We start from the raw sequence: 16,964 nt of genomic DNA, 5'->3' as shown, positions 1-16,964 counted from the left end.
TCACCGTGTTGGCCAGGCTGGTCTTGAACTCCTGACCTTAAGTGATCCACCTGCTTCGGCCTCCCAGAGTGCTGGGATTATAGGTGTGAGCCACCGGCCCGGCCCTCTAAGCTGTATTCTAACCCGGACCTAAATATTGGCAGTAGGCAGCAAGAAAAAAGAATAAAGGAAGATTCCACTACTTCAGATAATTAAAAAACCTTCCACCTACCATAAAGGACAGTGCCCAAGACTACTAAGTGATAAATTTCTAGTTTTTAACTATTCTGTGGCCCTGAGAACATTTATGCCTTATTCCTAGCTCTACTCACTTCTTGGGGCTATTGATTAATTTGTTTCAGAAACACCATGGGAAGTGAATATTGCCTCTTTATGACTTTGTGAATGCTTCAAACTGTAGAATCACAACTTTCAGGAAATGTGATAAATTTAGTGGGAAAAAAATGTAATGCACACCTTGCAAAAGCTTCTTTGAGGATAGCACAGGAGGAAGAAATGCCAATATAGTGTGTTTGTCTTTTGCTCTGCAATTCTGCAGGTACTGGATCATGATGTTTCAAAGGAAGAACCAGTCACCTTTCACTTCCTGGCCAAATTTTATCCCGAGAATGCCGAAGAGGAGCTGGTTCAGGAGATCACACAACATTTATTCTTCTTGCAGGTACATCAGTCCAGGCTACCCCCTAGTTCTGAGAGAACTTGCCCGGGAATGGTTGCAGAGTTGGCCTCAGAGTTGACCACAAACACCTTTGTATTGCAAAAATATTCTACCTCTGGAAAGTCAGCTCCTTTGGTTCTGTAATGGAAAAAAGTCTTCAGAACAGAACTATAGTTGAGTGATGAAAATTGGTGTCAGATGAAATTGTGAAGGTGTGATGGTGAAGAATGGATACAAGTAGCTACCTAACTTAAAATCTCCTTGAAAATGGATCCTGTTTTCTTCTAGCTAACTTAAAAGTACTCAATCGTTTCAAAGAAAGGCTAAAGAGAGAGTCGTATAAAGCAGTAGTTCTTCCAAAAGTTTAAAATCCACTCTCATTAAGAGAGAACTTAAGCTGGGCATGGTGGCTCACGCCTGTAATCCCAGCACTTTGGGAGGCTGAGGTGGGCAGATCACAAGGTCAGGAGTTCGAGACCAGCCTGACCAACATAGTGAAACCCCATGTCTACTAAAAATACAAAAATTAGCCAGGCGTGATGGCCCATGCCTGTAATCCCAGCTACTCAGGAGGCTGAGGCAGGAGAATCACTTGAACCCAGGAGGCAGAGGTTGCAGTGAACCAAAACTGAGCCACTTCACTCCAGCCTGGGTGACAGAGTGAGACTCTCTCTAAAAAAAAAAGAGAAAACTTCAGAGTTCTAGTGACACTCAGTTTGTCCCCCATATGTGGTACTTCAGACATCATGCTTCATGCTATGCTGTGTCTTTAATTGTCCTGTTTCTTCCTTACTTCCTCATTAGATTGTAAGCCCCTTAAAGGCAAGGCTCATTAAGTGCACAGTAGGCATTCCATAAGTAATTGTCCAACCGAATTGAAGAAATTAGGAAATTCATAATTACAGGTTGACCATTCAGAGGCACAGGGAGGGGAACTGGTCTGAGAATGAAAACCTTATCAGTTTCACTTATGTTCTTACTGCAGGTCAGAGTGGCTCCCCAGTTTCATGGCCAGTTTCAGTGATTGGCCCGGGGCTATTTGTGTGCTCAAAGGTTTCAGTAATGTAAAAGATGGCAATAGGGGCGTTAATTACGTGATTTCCCAGAGATAGATGAGTAGTCTGTCACATAGCCCTCCTGTAATTAATTTCAGCCTCAGTATATTGTGTTCAGCAAATATTAAGTTAAATATAATAAGACCCCTAAATTCTTTTTTAAAAGGTCTAGGTGTGTGTGTGTGTGTGTGTGCACGCAAAAGAGGTGACAAATTTATTTCGGATGTTTTCAAATCAAAGGGACACTCTTAGGCTGGGCGTGGTGGGTCACGCCTGTAATCCCAGCACTTTGGGAGGCCAAGGCGGGCAGATATCTGAGGTCAGGAGTTTGAGACCACCCTGACCAACATGGAGAAACCCCATCCTTACTAAAAATATAAAATTAGCTGGGTGCGGTGGCACATGCCTGTAATCCCAGGTACTCAGGGGGTTGAGGCAGGAGAATCGCTTGAACTCAGGAGGTGGAGGTTGCAGTGAGCCGAGATCGCGCCATTGCACTCCAGCCTGGGCAACAAGGGCGAAACTCCTTCTCAAAAAAAAAAGGGGACACTCTTTCAGTTTTTCTATAGTGTTGCTTTTTTTCCCCTCTTTTTGGAAATGAACCCAAGGGATTAGAAAGTTTCACTGCTTCAGAAACATCTCAGGTTTCATTTTCTCTCTTAAGAATGTAAAATTGCTTTTAAAACCTGAGAAGAATTTTTGTGTTTGAACGAAAGCACATAACCATCTCCTAGGTCCCAGAATGTCCTAATGTTGTAGAAATGGCTTTCTTGTAAGCACTTGGAAGCACTGCCTGTCTCTTGTGTGACTTTGGCTTGATTTTCCCCATACTGAAATGTTAAGGCATTTTTATGACTGAGCAAGGCAGAATTTACTGCTTTTATGAATCCGGTGACTATTGACATCTGTGAGAGGAGAGCTGGTTTTCCTGTTGTGTTTATTTCAATGTCTCCCTACCACGTCATGCCGTTGTCTTGCTTCTGTGTCTGGAACATGCCAAGTTGCACCATTCTAAGAAAATCAAGTGCAATGAAATATGTTAATTCAACATTATGGCTTAAGAATTATATTTCCTGGACCTCATGTGTACTTAAAAGTTGAATCGATCAAATTTTATTGCTTCCTTTTCCCTTAGAGCAGCACGTTGAGAGTGATGGTTTTTTTCTGCAGTCATAACTCAGTGGCCTTGGTGACTTTTGTCTTGTGTTAATACTTAAAAGTAGATCCATTTCCTCTGGGGCCGTGTGTATTCAAAGGGGCTGAGGCTGCAGTCACCCCCAGAGCTGCTCTTGACACTTCTTGGGTTCATGGTGCTCTGTCACACAGCCTCTGTTGTAACTACAGAGACCATTTTTACTCTTCAGCATTGATCATGAAGAGAAGAGATAAGGGGGTTTTTATGCATAGCCGTCATACCAGTAACTTCTGTGACTGAACTCTCCACCTGTCTGCATCAGTAAAAAAATATTGTACCCTTTGTCAGAAAATTATTAACAGGCTGCTCTGGCAGCCTTCATTAGAATGCCGTGCAGCCATCTGTTGTGATCAGCCTACACACCTCACTTCCACTCACATAGTATCATGTCCCCCTTGTTGCTCCTTTCAGGTAAAGAAGCAGATTTTAGATGAAAAGATCTACTGCCCTCCCGAGGCTTCTGTGCTCCTGGCTTCTTACGCCGTCCAGGCGAAGGTAGGCTCAAAGAAGAAAAATGTATTCTTCCTGGGGGTTAATTTGGGTTATGGGATCACTCCTATCTTGTCTTTCTTTGGGTTTTCTGTACTTCAGAGAGACTTGCCCCAGAAAGTGAGATGTTATGGGATTTGTGGACTTGGGAGAACCACTGTCGCTATTCCAGTGTTTGTATGATCTTGTGTGTGTGTGATGTGCACAAATTATAAGTATCATTCTAATGAATTAGAATTCATTCTAAGTGAATTCATTCAGCAAGATGAATTTTCTGTGTAATCTCATTAGGTACATGTGGTTTATGACATTTACTGGACAAACCTTTTTTCTTTTTACCATAAACTCAACCATGTGGTACAACCTTTCTATTAGCCAGGAAAAATGGATTTGTGGTCTCCAGTTTTAGCCAAACATGGCCTTTAGGTCAGAAAGGCCCAGGTCCTCACTCCGAACTCATTTGCGAACCAGCTGCCCTGTGTGACTCTACCCTACACCCTTAGAGAATGCCCTGCTTCATCTGCCCCTGATTGACATGCTAGCTGTTCATGTGGCTGAGCACTGCAGGTGCTGTGGCCCACCAGGCCCAATTGAGCTGTCTGGTTAGCTGAAAATCGTTGACTTCCATTAAATCACTATAGACCGTTTTTTCCCCCTCCCCCCCTCCCCCCCAGACGGAGTCTCACTCTGTCGCCCTGGCTGGAGTGCAGTGGCGCAATCTCGGCTCACTGCAAGCTCTGCCTCCCGGGTTCACACCATTCCCCTGCCTCAGCCTCCTGAGCGGCTGAGACTACAGGCACCCACCAACACGCCCGGCTCATTTTTTGTATTTTTCATAAAGACGGGGTTTCACTGTGTTAGCCAGGATGGTCTCGATCTCCTGACCTCATGATCTGCCCACCTCGGCCTCCCAAAGTGCTGGAATTACAGGCGTGAGCCACCACGCCTGGCTTAGACATTTTTTTTTTTTTAACAAGACCAATGAGAGAGTCAGCCAGGGTGTTTCATGTCTCTCAGATTTTTCACTTCAGTCATATACCACCTTCTTTTGGTTTCCCTGCTCCCTGCCTTTCACCAGAGCACAAGATGTTGTCCCTAGAATTGGAATTCCTTGATTACTTGTGTGATTTTATTTTATTTATGTTTTATTTTTATTTTTATAGGGATGAAGTCTCACTATGTTGCCCAGGCTGGTCTCAAACTCCTGAGCTCAAGTGATCCTTCTACCTTGACCTCCCAAAGTGCTGGGATTACAGGTGTGAGTCACCACGCCTGGCCTTACTTGTATGATTTTAAAACATAATCTTTTCGCTTATTTTTCTTTTTAATTATAGGTGTTCATGAAGCCATTTCCCTATAAGGTTAGAAAAATTAATAAAATACTCTTAGCTCACTTTTTGGGGTAGATTAATGCAATTTCAGATGAAAGCCAGGAAGTAACTGTCATTTGTAGGGGAAAAAGGCTATATGTGCTGGTCAGACCAACAGAAGCACTAAAGTCAATTTAATCATTTGATGGCTCATGTAATATTTGCTGAGTATTCACCAGGCCCGGGGTGGGGAGGGAGCATGGGAGTAGTTGACCGTCTCATAGGCAGGCACTAAAGCAAGTATCTGCCATCAGTGATTTGCCCAAGGTCATTCAGACAATCTTGGGCAAAGCTAAGGGCAGAAGGGCGGAATTCATGGCTTTGGGATTGCATTTTGTGCCTCCAGTATTCTACTTCCCTGAAAAATGAGTAATTGAGAAAACAGAAAATGGGCCCTCATTCAACTAAAACATATGCTTCCTTTTATGCTTTGATCAAGAATATTAGCAAGAGGAAAAATGTGTCCTTTCAATCAGTATCACCCCGACAGTGATGAAGCAGTCATTGGCACTTTGATTAAATCCGAGCACTTCCTAGCCTGGAGTTGAGTTCCTTTTCACACACTTTCTCCCCAGTGAGAGTAGACCCGGGCTCTCAAGGACACCACCTCTCTTTGAAGGGCTTCCATCTCAAAGGCTACATTTTCTTTCCATGGATTTTTGGGCCACAAATTCAAAGGCCACCTGTAGAAAAAAATCACTTTTCAGGGAACCAGCAGATGTTTGCTTAAACAGATTTCACTGTAGGAAAGCCCTGCTAATTTGGATCCTACTAATTTGGAGATGAAAGTGATTCACAGACAACATATGTGGCTCACATGGAGGAGGATGTTCTAGCTATTTTTTCCAGTGTAAATTTTAAGGATCTTACAAATAAAGGTAATCTATGGCTTAAAGTCTTCATTTGGGAAACTAAGGCTTACTATGACATGCTTCCAGTTTCTAGGACTGCTGGTTAATAGTTAAAGGATATCTGATTATAATATTAATAAGATCTCACTTGCCCATAGTGTTTTCTAGTTTTACCAAAGCAATACAAATGAATATTTTGTGCGACACTCAGTGTAGTCTTTCTGGAAGCCAAGGCTTGAGAGTATTATGCCTGTTTTGCAGATGAGGAATATAAGGCTCAGAAAGGAATTTGTGATTTGTCCAAACTCACAATACTTTTATGTTAAGCCTATTTTTATGAAATTTATAGCCCACTTCTCGATGGAGAGGATTTCAGGCCAAATGGAATGAGTGGAGCTGGGATGGGAACCCTAGTGTCCAGGCTGCCTAAGTTAGCACATTACACTTGCCTCTCACTGTCTAGCATGAGGGAGGTCTTTGGGTAGCAAGCCCTGCCTTTCACTAAAGGCTAGTTTCATTTATATGATCACATTTGTCTAAGTTTTTCAGTAAGTCATACTGGTTCCTTCCATTATATTCAGCTTGTTTTCTTCCACAACCTTTCTGAAACAGAAAGGAACTTTAGAAGTGTGGAAGGGAAAGTGAATTGAGCTCATTAACACATGGAATGTAGTTATGCACAAATGTATTCATTACAGTATTTCAGCTGTTGGAATGATATAGACACAGTTAATTCCAAAGCATAAAGAAACAATTACCCTCAAAGTATAAATACAAATACTAATCACATGGTTCAGTTAACAAGAACCATATTTGAGTTATGCTTGAATCAAAAATGTAGGCGGGGACCGGCACAGTGGCTCACACCTATAATCCCAGCACTTTGGGAGGCCAAGGCGGATGGATCACCTGAGGTCAGGAGTTCCAGATCAGCCTGACCAATATGGTGAAAACTCATCTCTACTAAAAATACAAAAATTAATGAGGTGCGGTGGTGTGTACTTGTAGTCCCAGCTACTTGGGAGGCTGAGACAGGAGAATTGCTTAAACCTGGGAGGCAGAGACTACAGTGAGCTGAGATTGCGCCATTGACCTCCAGCCTAGGCAACAGAGTGAGACTCCATGTCAAAAAAAAAAAAAAAAGGTAGGCAGGGTTTTTTTTGGTGCAATCACATGACACACTAAACCATCTTGCAATGTTTAAGTCACCTGTTGGATTGTATATTGACCATTTGGTGTTGGAAATGTGTTCTTATTAAAAATGACTTTGGGAGAGAATGGCATATAATTTATGAATCTTGTGTTGCTGCATGGAGACTCCTAGTGATCAGAAGAGAGAAAAGAATTGTGGGAGGGGAAGTTTAGTTTCTTCATACTCTTTAACGCAAATCAGGGACAGAGTACCAAAGTGCAATTGAGTTAGAAAATTGAGTATGTGTAAAGTATAGGTAGGGAGTGGCAAGAGTTGAGTCTGGAGAGTTATGCAGGAAATCAGATCATAAAAGGTCTTAACTTTATCCTGTGGGTGATGCAGTGAAGGGTTTATATTTTAGATAGAGCCTGTAGTGGCTGTGTGATGGACAGATTGGAGTGAGACAACTTTGGAAACAGGGAGACCCATTAAAAGGCTGTGATAGTTGCCCTGGTGATAGAATATTAGGTTCACACTTCAGGTGGTTGGTTGGATGGGGGCTGACTGATTTAAAAATATCCAGGAGATAAAAGTTGATTAGATGGTGCTATACTCTGCATATCCCTTTTTTTCATATCCTTTTTACAGAATGATATTTTTTCTCCCACTCAGCATCTACTTTGAGATGTATCCATGTTGTGTATATAGATGTAGCTCATTGTTTTAACTGCTGTATGGTGACCACTGATAAATATACTTAGTTTATCTGTTCCCCTTCTGAGGGAGAGGTAGTTTGTTTCTACTTTTTCCCTATTATATAAACAGTGCTGAAATGAAGATCCTTTTTATGTGATTCCTTATGTACATGTACAAATGCTTTTTCCCCTTAAGGTAGGTGCCTACAAAAATAAATACATACATGTATACATACAAAAGATAGCTGGGTGCAGTGGTGGGCACCTGTAGTCCCAGCTACTTGGGAGACTGAGGCAGAAGAATCGCTTGAATCCAGGAAGCAGAGGTTGCAGAGAACCAAGATCACACCACTGCACTCCAGCCTGGGCAATGAAGTGAGACTGCATCTCAAAAATAAATAAATAAATAAATAAATAAAGTTAAAAAATGTAAAATGGTAGGTGTCTAGAAGAAGAATTGCATAAGAGGTTGACAAAAGAGGTGAACCCAAATATAAAAAAAATCTTGATAAGAAAAAGACAAATGCTATGAACAGGGCATGAACAGGCACTTTGTAGAAGAGAAAACAAGAATGGTCATAAATATAAAAAGATGTTTCATCTCACAAGTAATCAAGAAAAAGAAAAAGCAACAATAGGGCAACATTTCAAACTCATAAGATTGGCAGGGATTACTAGATTGGGTAACTATCTAGTAATCCCTAGATGTTGGTGCTTATTTACCTGCCAAAGGGATTGTGAAATTGGCATAACCTCTGTAGAGCACCAGGTGTGGAAGGGGCGGGTGGAAGTGAGGAGACACACTGCTGGCTGTTCTAGGTGGCTACTCCAGAGGAATCGCTGCACACACATCCTTTTCATTTAAAACTGTCACAACAGCTAGACCCACTTCATTTTTGTTTCTTTTTGAAACAGCAGAGTCTCTCTCTGTCACCCAGGTGGCACAATCTCCGCTCACTGCAACTTCCGCCTCCCAGGCTCAAAGGATCCTCCCACTTCAGCCTCAGCATATGCCATGCTAATTTTTGTGTTTTTTTGTAGAGACAGCGTTTCCCCTTGTTGCCCAGGCAGGTCTCAAACTCCTGGGCACAAGCTCTCTGCCCGCCTCAGCCTCCAAAAGTGCAGGGATTACGGGCATGAATCACTGCATCTGGCCCCATGTCATTTTCATTTAACTGCTGAACTATTATCTCATAGAAAGGAGGGACTGGATTATTTAAATATATCTTTATTGGTAGATATTTAGGTTTGTTTTTCTTTCTGTTGTTTTTCTATTGGTGAAACAGATGCAATGGACATCCTTGAATATGCATCTTTGGGCATATATGAATAATATCTCTCTATAATAGATACCAAGACATGGCATAACTGGGTTAAAGAATAAGATAATTTAAAATGTAAGTAATGTGAAACAAAAAAAAAAAGCCAGACACAAAAGGCCACATACTTTATGCTTCCACTTACCTGTATATGAAATGTCCAGAACAGGCAAATCCATAGAGACAGAAAGTAGATTTAGTGGTTGCCAGGGGAAGGGAGAAGGAGGAAATTAAGAGTGACTGGTATTGGCCAGGCACGGTGGCTCATGCCTGTAATCCCAAAGTTTGGGAGGCTGAAGCAGGTGGATCACTTGAGGCCAGGAGCTTGAGACCAGCTTGGCCAACATGGCGAAACCCCATCTCTACTAAAAAATATACAAAAATTAGCCAGGTGTGGTGGCATATGCCTGTAATCCAGCTACTAGGGAGGCTGAGGCACGAGAATCAGTTGAACCCGGGAGGCAGAGGTTGCAGTGAGCTGAGATTGCACCCCTGCGCTCTAGCCTGGGGTGACAGAGTGAGACTCTGTCTGAAAAATAAAAATAAAAAAGGAGCCACTGGTACAAAAAAAAAAAGAAAAAATGAGTAAGACCTACTATTTGATAGCACAACAGGGTGACTATAATCAATAATAATTGTACACTTAAAAATAACTCCAAGAATGTAATTGGATTGTTTGTAACACAAAGGATAAATGCTTGAGGGGATGGACACCCATTCTCCATGATGTGATTATTTCACATTGCCCGCCTGTATCAAAACATCTCATATACCCCGCAAATATATATATACCTACTATGTACCCACAAAAATTTAAAATTAAAAATTAAATTACAACTTACAAAGGTTAAAAAATGAAATTAGGAGTGATGGCCAGTGGGTACAGGATTTCTTTTTGGGGTAATGGAAATGTTCTGGAATTAGGTAGTGGTGATGGTTGCACAACATTCTGAATATACTAAAAAACACTGAATTGTATACTTAATGTGGTAAATTTATGTATGTAAATTTTGTCTCAATAAAAAATTTAAATAGATACAGCCAGATCATCCTCCAAAAGTGATGTCATGATTTAACTTTCAATAACAGTGTGTGAGAATACCTGTTTTTCCACATCCTTTCCAACAGGAGATACTATCAGTCTTTAAAATTTTTGCTAATTGATAGAAAAATATTTTTTTAAATTTGCACTTCCTTGATTGCTATTGGGACTGAACATCTTTTCATAAACTTACTGGCCATTTGTATTTCTTTGTTCTGTGAATCAACCGTTTGTGACTTGCCTACTATTGTATTGTTTGTTTCTTTTCTTCTTCTTTCTTTCTTTCTCTTTCTTTTTTTCTTTCTCTCGCCCGCCTGCCTGCCTGCCTGCCTGCCTGCCTGCCTGCCTGCCTCCCTCCCTCCCTCCCTCCCTCCCTCCCTTCCTTCCTTCCTTCCTTCCTTCCTTCTTTCCTTCCTTCCTTCCTTCACTCCTTCCCTCCCTCCCTCCCTCCCTCTCTCCCTCTCTTCCTCTCTCCCTTCTTCCTTCCTTCTTTCCCTCCTTTCCCTCCTTTTCTTTCCTTTTCTTTCCTTTTCTTTTCTTTCTTCCTTTCTTCCTTTCCCAGGTTCAAGTGATCCTTCTGCCTCAGCTGGGACTATAGGCGTGCACCACCACGCCCAGCTAATTTTTGTATTTTTAGTACAGATGGGGTTTCACCATGTTGGCCAGACTGGTCTGAAGCCCCTGATCTCAGGTGATCCACCCGCCTTGGCCTCCCAAAGTGCTGGGATTACAGGCATGAGCCACTGCACCCAACCTGTTTATCTTTTTCTGATTGATTTGTAGACGCTCCATGTGTTACGGGTTATCAACCTTTTGTCTATTTTACATATCAGACTGGTCAATCTTTTTCTTTGTATGTTCTGAGTGACCTTTAAAATGCCTTTACCAACCATTATTATATCCATACTCTGTTATGTTTTCTGGTATTTTATGGATTTTTGTTTGTAGGTTTAAGAATTTATTGACTGGTGTGTGGGTATAGTAGGTAGGGGGTCTGTCTTTTTTCTATATATGTAGTAATCTAACCTTTATGTTTTGTGAAATCCTACTCAGCATTTTATTTCATTTCTCATAGTTATAGACAGAGGAAATTATTTCATATCCAGATAGAGGCTCCATTTAACCTAAGTATTGGCTCCACAAGTCTTTTAAATGGTAAACTCCTTGAATTTAAATTCAATTAGTTTATGTCAGGAGTAGGTCCAGATTTTCTGGGTCTGAATTTTAATAATTTAGGGGATTGTCTTCAATGCAAGAGTACCAAATTAGGTGCAGGCCTATGAAAGTGCAGAGACCTGAAGTCCAAGCTTCCTTAGCTTCCCAGTAAATTCACCCCAGTTACATTATCAGAATGCATCTGTTACATAAAAGGATGAGGAGCAGCCATCTCCATCCCTGGAGTGGTATGATTTTCTTTTGTATTCACCAGCTACCCTACCACAACTTCAGGATTTTTTTCTTCCCTTGTTGTTTAAAGAGACATTTAAGAGCAGACACATACATCAAGGTGGCTTTAATGTTGGAAGCGGAGTTAGTCCAGTGGAGAAGTTCTTTCAGCAGGGTCTTTGCCACCTCTGCATTGCTCAAATGTGATGTATTTGATCAGTGGACTAGCTGAGAGCTTGGTAGAATAATGGGGATTGTTAATCTTGCATGCCTTTGGAACCTGAATTTACAACTTTAGCTTTGCATATCTGCTTGCTTTTGCATTAGAGCTTGGTCAGCACTGTTGAGAGATTTGCAAATGCAACTAACAGGGCTTTCTTTAGCATCCTACCCTTTCAGAAATCCAGGAGGCAAACAATGATCAATGTTGTCATAAGTAATGCAGAGGATGGCAATAATAATAATACCTGAATTTCACCACGAGCCATGTGCTATGCTAAATGCTTACCTGTGTGTATTGTTTTACTTCATCCTCATCATCCCCTGTAAGGCAGATGCTCTTATGACCCTCACTCTACAGATGAGGAAGTTGAGGCTTAGAGAGAGGATGCCTTACTCAAGCCCTCAGAAGGGGTACTCCAGCACCCCCCACTTCCCTTCAAGATCCTCTAAGGCCAGTACTCTCATCTGACAAATAAGAAGACAGATTTGGAGAGACCTGAGATCTTTTGGACATCAGGTTGTATGTGTCAAGCATAGTTTTATTTATTTATTTATTTATTATTATTATTATTATTATTATTTTTTGAGATGAAGTTTTGCTCTTGTTGCCCAGGCTGGAGTGCAATGGCATGATCTTGGCTCACTGCAACCTCCGCCTCCCAGGTTCAAGCGATTCTTCTGCCTCAGCCTCCCGAGTAGCTGGGATTACAGGCATGCACCACCACATCCAGCTAATTTTGTATTTTAGTAGAGACAGGGTTTCTCCATTTGGTCAGGTTGGTCTCGAACTCTCAACCTCAGGTGATCTGCCTGCTTAGGTCTCCCAAAAGTGCTGGGATTACAGGTGTGAGCCACCACGCCTGGCCAAGCATAGTTTTAAAAACTTTGCTGGTCTTANTTTTATTTTTTGAGATGAAGTTTTGCTCTTGTTGCCCAGGCTGGAGTGCAATGGCATGATCTTGGCTCACTGCAACCTCCGCCTCCCAGGTTCAAGCGATTCTTCTGCCTCAGCCTCCCGAGTAGCTGGGATTACAGGCATGCACCACCACATCCAGCTAATTTTGTATTTTTAGTAGAGACAGGGTTTCTCCATTTGGTCAGGTTGGTCTCGAACTCTCAACCTCAGGTGATCTGCCTGCTTAGGTCTCCCAAAAGTGCTGGGATTACAGGTGTGAGCCACCACGCCTGGCCAAGCATAGTTTTAAAAACTTTGCTGGTCTTATTTAATTCAATCCCTGTAAGAGTCCTGCAAGATAAATACTATTATTATTCCTGTTTTACAGATGAGAAAGCTGAGACACAAAAATTTCCAAGGTCACATAGCTACTATGTGAAAGATGTAGGATAAAACCTTAGGCAGCCTGCCTCCAGAGCCAGGCTCCTACCCTCACTCTACGGCTGCCTTGCAGGGAGTACTGTTAAAGCTTAGTACAGTTACAACTTACTACATCGCGTCTCTGAGCCTCCCAGAAGCAAAGAGATACCAAGGCCTTTCATTTATAATTTCTAAGTTATTTTTTGTTTTTATAGACAGAGTCTTCCACTGTCACTCAGGCTGGAGTGTAGTGGCACAATCACAGCTCACTGCAGCCTTAATCCCTGGGCTCAAGTGATCCTCCCATTTTGGCCTCCCAAAGTCCTAGGATTACAGGCATGAGCCATGGTGCCCAGCCTATTTTTTTAAATGAAGAAATGCCTAAACCGTGTTACAAAAACTGTGGCATATTTAAAATGTTTAAATTTGACAAATTAGGTCAGGTGCGGTGGCTCACGCCTGTAATCTCAGCACTTTGGGAGGCCGAGGTGGGTAGAACCCCATCTCTACTAAAAGTACAGAAATTAACCCGGCATGGTGGCGTGCGCCTGTAATCCCAGCTACTCAGAAGACTGAGATAGGAGAATCGCTTTAACCTGGGAGGTGGAGGTTGTGGTGAGCTGAGATCGTGCCATTGCACTCCAGCCTGGGTGACAGAGTGAGACTCTGTCTCAAAAAAAAAAAAAAAAAAAAAATCGACAAATTAATTCCCTTAAGATTCAAAAAAACAATGCAATACAATTCTGCTATTTGAAAGATAATTATGAGATTTAAAAGAAATATTAATTCACGGGGCTTTTACAGTTAAGGTGATATGGGAATGAGGCATGATTTAAAGTTAATGATGAATTCTTCTTTCACTCCTGTGTCTATAGTTTTAGGCCACTTCATTTGGAGAACACACCAGAAGTCTTAACTTGAGGCTTTTTGAGAATGAAAGAACAGAATGAAAGAATTAGATTTGGTGGTATATAGAACCAGCAGCCTTGTGCCTGATCCTTTGTTTTTTCACTGTTGGTGGCTAAAAGAATAAATGTTTATAGAAGATTTTACTGAAGTACTGAGCTTTGTTGTTTTTGATAAAACGAAGAGCCACTGTACGCTGATTTATAAGAGATAGGCTTTGATTTTATATTCTACTGTATGTTTCAGTTAGTTTCTTTTTAAACATTCTTTAACTTTTGATTATTTCCTGATCAGACTTGAGTTTTCTAGGAAAGAAAGGAGTTTTTTTTTTTAAATCAGAGAATAAATGTCCAAGTCATTGTCCCCAGAGGGATAAATTAAAACGCAGGGCCTATTTCCAACCCCATTAGTGACTTCTCTGTAGCTTTAGGAAGATCAATTAACCTTTTACTCACTTCTTTGTCTGTACAATAGGAATGGCAGTGTTGTCATCAGATTTTTCCAAAGTATTTTCAGAGACTTGAGTGAAAGGTATTAAAATACTGCCTGCATTATTCTTGGATCCCCCTAGTAATGGGCTCCAATTACCAGTCACTTAGAAGAATTTATAGGTAGGACTCTTATCATATGTTGCTAATCACAACTTTCACAGTTATGATTTGGTGTTTTAATTGAAAAGCTACTGTTTTGGAAGTGACTGCTTTCTTTGAGGGTTAGAAAACATGCCCACATTTCCATACAAATGTCACATTCTTATTAGCACATCACCCATCTATCTTTTACAGGATTATGCAACTCTGTTCATAGATATAATCAGCTTTGTATTTTCATTCAAGGATAACAAACTAGCAAGGTTGAAATCTTGACTTGTCATCGGAATTGAATTGCTCCCTGGAGCTGGGAGGGAATGAGATTGGTCCAGCTCTGTTCGGAAATGGCAATTGTCTTTAGAATCTCAATCGCCTGCTCTCCCTTTCTTCTTTCCAGTATGGCGACTACGACCCCAGTGTTCACAAGCGGGGATTTTGGCCCAAGAGGAGTTGCTTCCAAAAGGGTAAGAGATTAAATACCCTTTTCGGGAAGACATAGCAGATATGTGGTCTGGAAGAAAGCTAACCAAAGGACTTGAAGGAATATTGGAAGTACATAGCAATTTAATTTTAATAAATATTTTGTAATCTCCAATGAAGAATGTGGGATCTCTGTTAAGAATATTAAAAAGCAAAGGTTTGTGGAGTTAGTTTGGGGTCACCAGGAGTAACATGGCCTGTAAATGTATTTTCTAGCATGGTTGTTTTTTTAAATGCAGTTGAGCATCATTGATTCCCAAAGAGGAGGCTGGAGCAGAGTGTATTCAGCTCAGGGAATTGAGCTGTTTGCAGTGGCGAGAGGTGGATAGAGGAGATGAGGTAGGGGTGGGCATTGTGGTTTTTAATCCTCAGCGTTGTTCATCTTATTCATTAGCCACAGACGCAGGCCTGCCCTCCCTTTTGCTCCTGCCGATTTTATAGCCCCACTCATCTGTCACTGGGTAATAAAGGCCCTTTCCTCACCTCTCGCTGCCTTTACCTGTCCCTCGATGGCTTCTGAGCACGTGAAGGTCTGAGATGAGTAAACACTGCTTCTGACTGAGCTCCACTGTCAGAGGTGGTCTCTGGGATGTACCACCCAGGCAGGGAACAGGGGCACTGCCAGATGAAGGATGCACCTAGGTCTGAGTTATCATGCAGCTTTCTGAGTTGCTCCTCCAATAAAATGGTGCCTTATTTACACGCCCTCTTTGTGTGTGACTGTCTCCCTGGGTGTAGCTTTTTAAAAATAGCTTTACTGTTTTGTAAAACTGATGCATAATTATAAAAGTGGCAAAAATACCAAATTTACTTCATGTGTAGGTTTTTTATTTTGCTCTATTTTTTGGTAGGTAATAAATCTGTATCAGATGACTCCGGAAATGTGGGAGGAGAGAATTACTGCCTGGTACGCAGAGCACCGAGGCCGAGCCAGGTGAGGCCCATTCATTGTTGGTTTACATTCCTTTATGGGCTTTTTTATTTTCATTTTTTGCCTTAAAGAACTGCAAAACTAGGGCATGCTTGTTGAACAAAATGCAGTACTGAAGTCTATAAAAGAAAAAGGGAGAGCTGGGAGTAACCTTGGTCTTCAGTTTTGTGTGTGTCCTTTTCTAGTACGTGTGACATAAAGTAGGTATGTGTACTGCCTGTCAGGATATATAGACCTGTACTCATGGGTAATTAAGTTTACTTTTTTTTTTTTTGAGACGGAATTTCACTCTTGTTGCCTAGGCTGGAATGCAATGACGTAATATCGGCTCACCGCAACCTCCACCTCCTGGATTCAAGCGATTCTCCTGCCTCAGCCTCCCAAGTAGCTGAGATTACAGGCATGAGCCACCATGCCTGGCTAATTTTGTATTTTTAGTAGAGACAGGGTTCTCTATGTTGGTCAGGCTGGTCTCGAACTCCTGACCTCAGGTGATCTGCCCACCTTCACCTCCCAAAGTGCTGGGATTACAGGCATGAGCCACTGCGCCTGGCCCGGTAATTAAGTTTAATTTGAAGATTTTTTTTTTTTTAGAGACAGAGTCTTGCTCTGTTGTCCAGGCTGAAATGCAGCGGCGCCATCTCAGCTCACTGCAGCCTTAACCTCCTGGGTTCAAGCAAGCCTTCTGCCTCAGCACCCCCAGTAACTGCCACTACAGGCACATGCCACCATGCCCCGCTAACTTTTCTGTTTTTAGTAGAGATGGGGTTTCACCATGTTTCCCAGGCTGGTCTTGAACTCCTGGGCTCAAAGCAATTCGCCCACCTCGGCCTCCCAAAGTGCTGGGATTAGAGGTGTGAGCTGAGCCACTGTGCCCACCCTTAATTTTAAGAATTCTGTTGTATGGCTATCCTATTGCTTTTGCATCCATCCCTTTATTGATGGCATTTGAGTGTCTGTAGGTTTTTCACTTTTACAGAAATTTCTGCAGTGCACAATCTTTTATTTTTATACAATTGTATGAGTAGTTCTAAGGATATATTCTTTAAAACAAGAATTGTTGGGTCAAAGGATGTAAGCATTTTGCATTTTGACAGGTACCACCAAATTGTTCTTCAAAAAGGCTGTACCTGTTTATACATGCCTGTCGACAAGTGTTATGAGAGTGTCCCACCCCCCACCCCAGTCTATCCTCAACACTTGTTTTATCAATCTAATTTTGTCATCTAAAAGTGAAAACTTTTATCTCATGTTAGAATTGCCATTCCCTTGATTAGGAATTGATCATGTTTTCGTTAGCCTTTAACATTTTTTTCTCTTCTTCAAAT

At 41.6% G+C, this 16,964-nt stretch overlaps 1 protein-coding gene across 1 annotated transcript in view; it reads left to right on the top strand.

Moving 5' to 3' along the window:
• The window catches only part of NF2 (NF2, moesin-ezrin-radixin like (MERLIN) tumor suppressor), a 101,731-nt gene that overhangs the window by 39,916 nt on the left and 44,851 nt on the right, over positions 1 to 16,964 (top strand). Inside the window, 5 exon segments of the mRNA XM_017855529.1 lie at positions 3,320 to 3,403; positions 14,623 to 14,659; positions 14,662 to 14,689; positions 15,100 to 15,235; positions 15,557 to 15,639. Coding sequence (XP_017711018.1) covers positions 3,320 to 3,403; positions 14,623 to 14,659; positions 14,662 to 14,689; positions 15,100 to 15,235; positions 15,557 to 15,639 — 368 coding nt within the window.

The sequence above is a fragment of the Rhinopithecus bieti genome, unplaced genomic scaffold (genome assembly GCF_001698545.2).
Source record: "Rhinopithecus bieti isolate Rb0 unplaced genomic scaffold, ASM169854v2 scaffold_36959, whole genome shotgun sequence".
NCBI lineage: Eukaryota > Metazoa > Chordata > Mammalia > Primates > Cercopithecidae > Rhinopithecus > Rhinopithecus bieti.
Note: the sequence above shows the minus strand (reverse complement) of the source record. Positions and strands in the feature narration are given on the sequence as shown.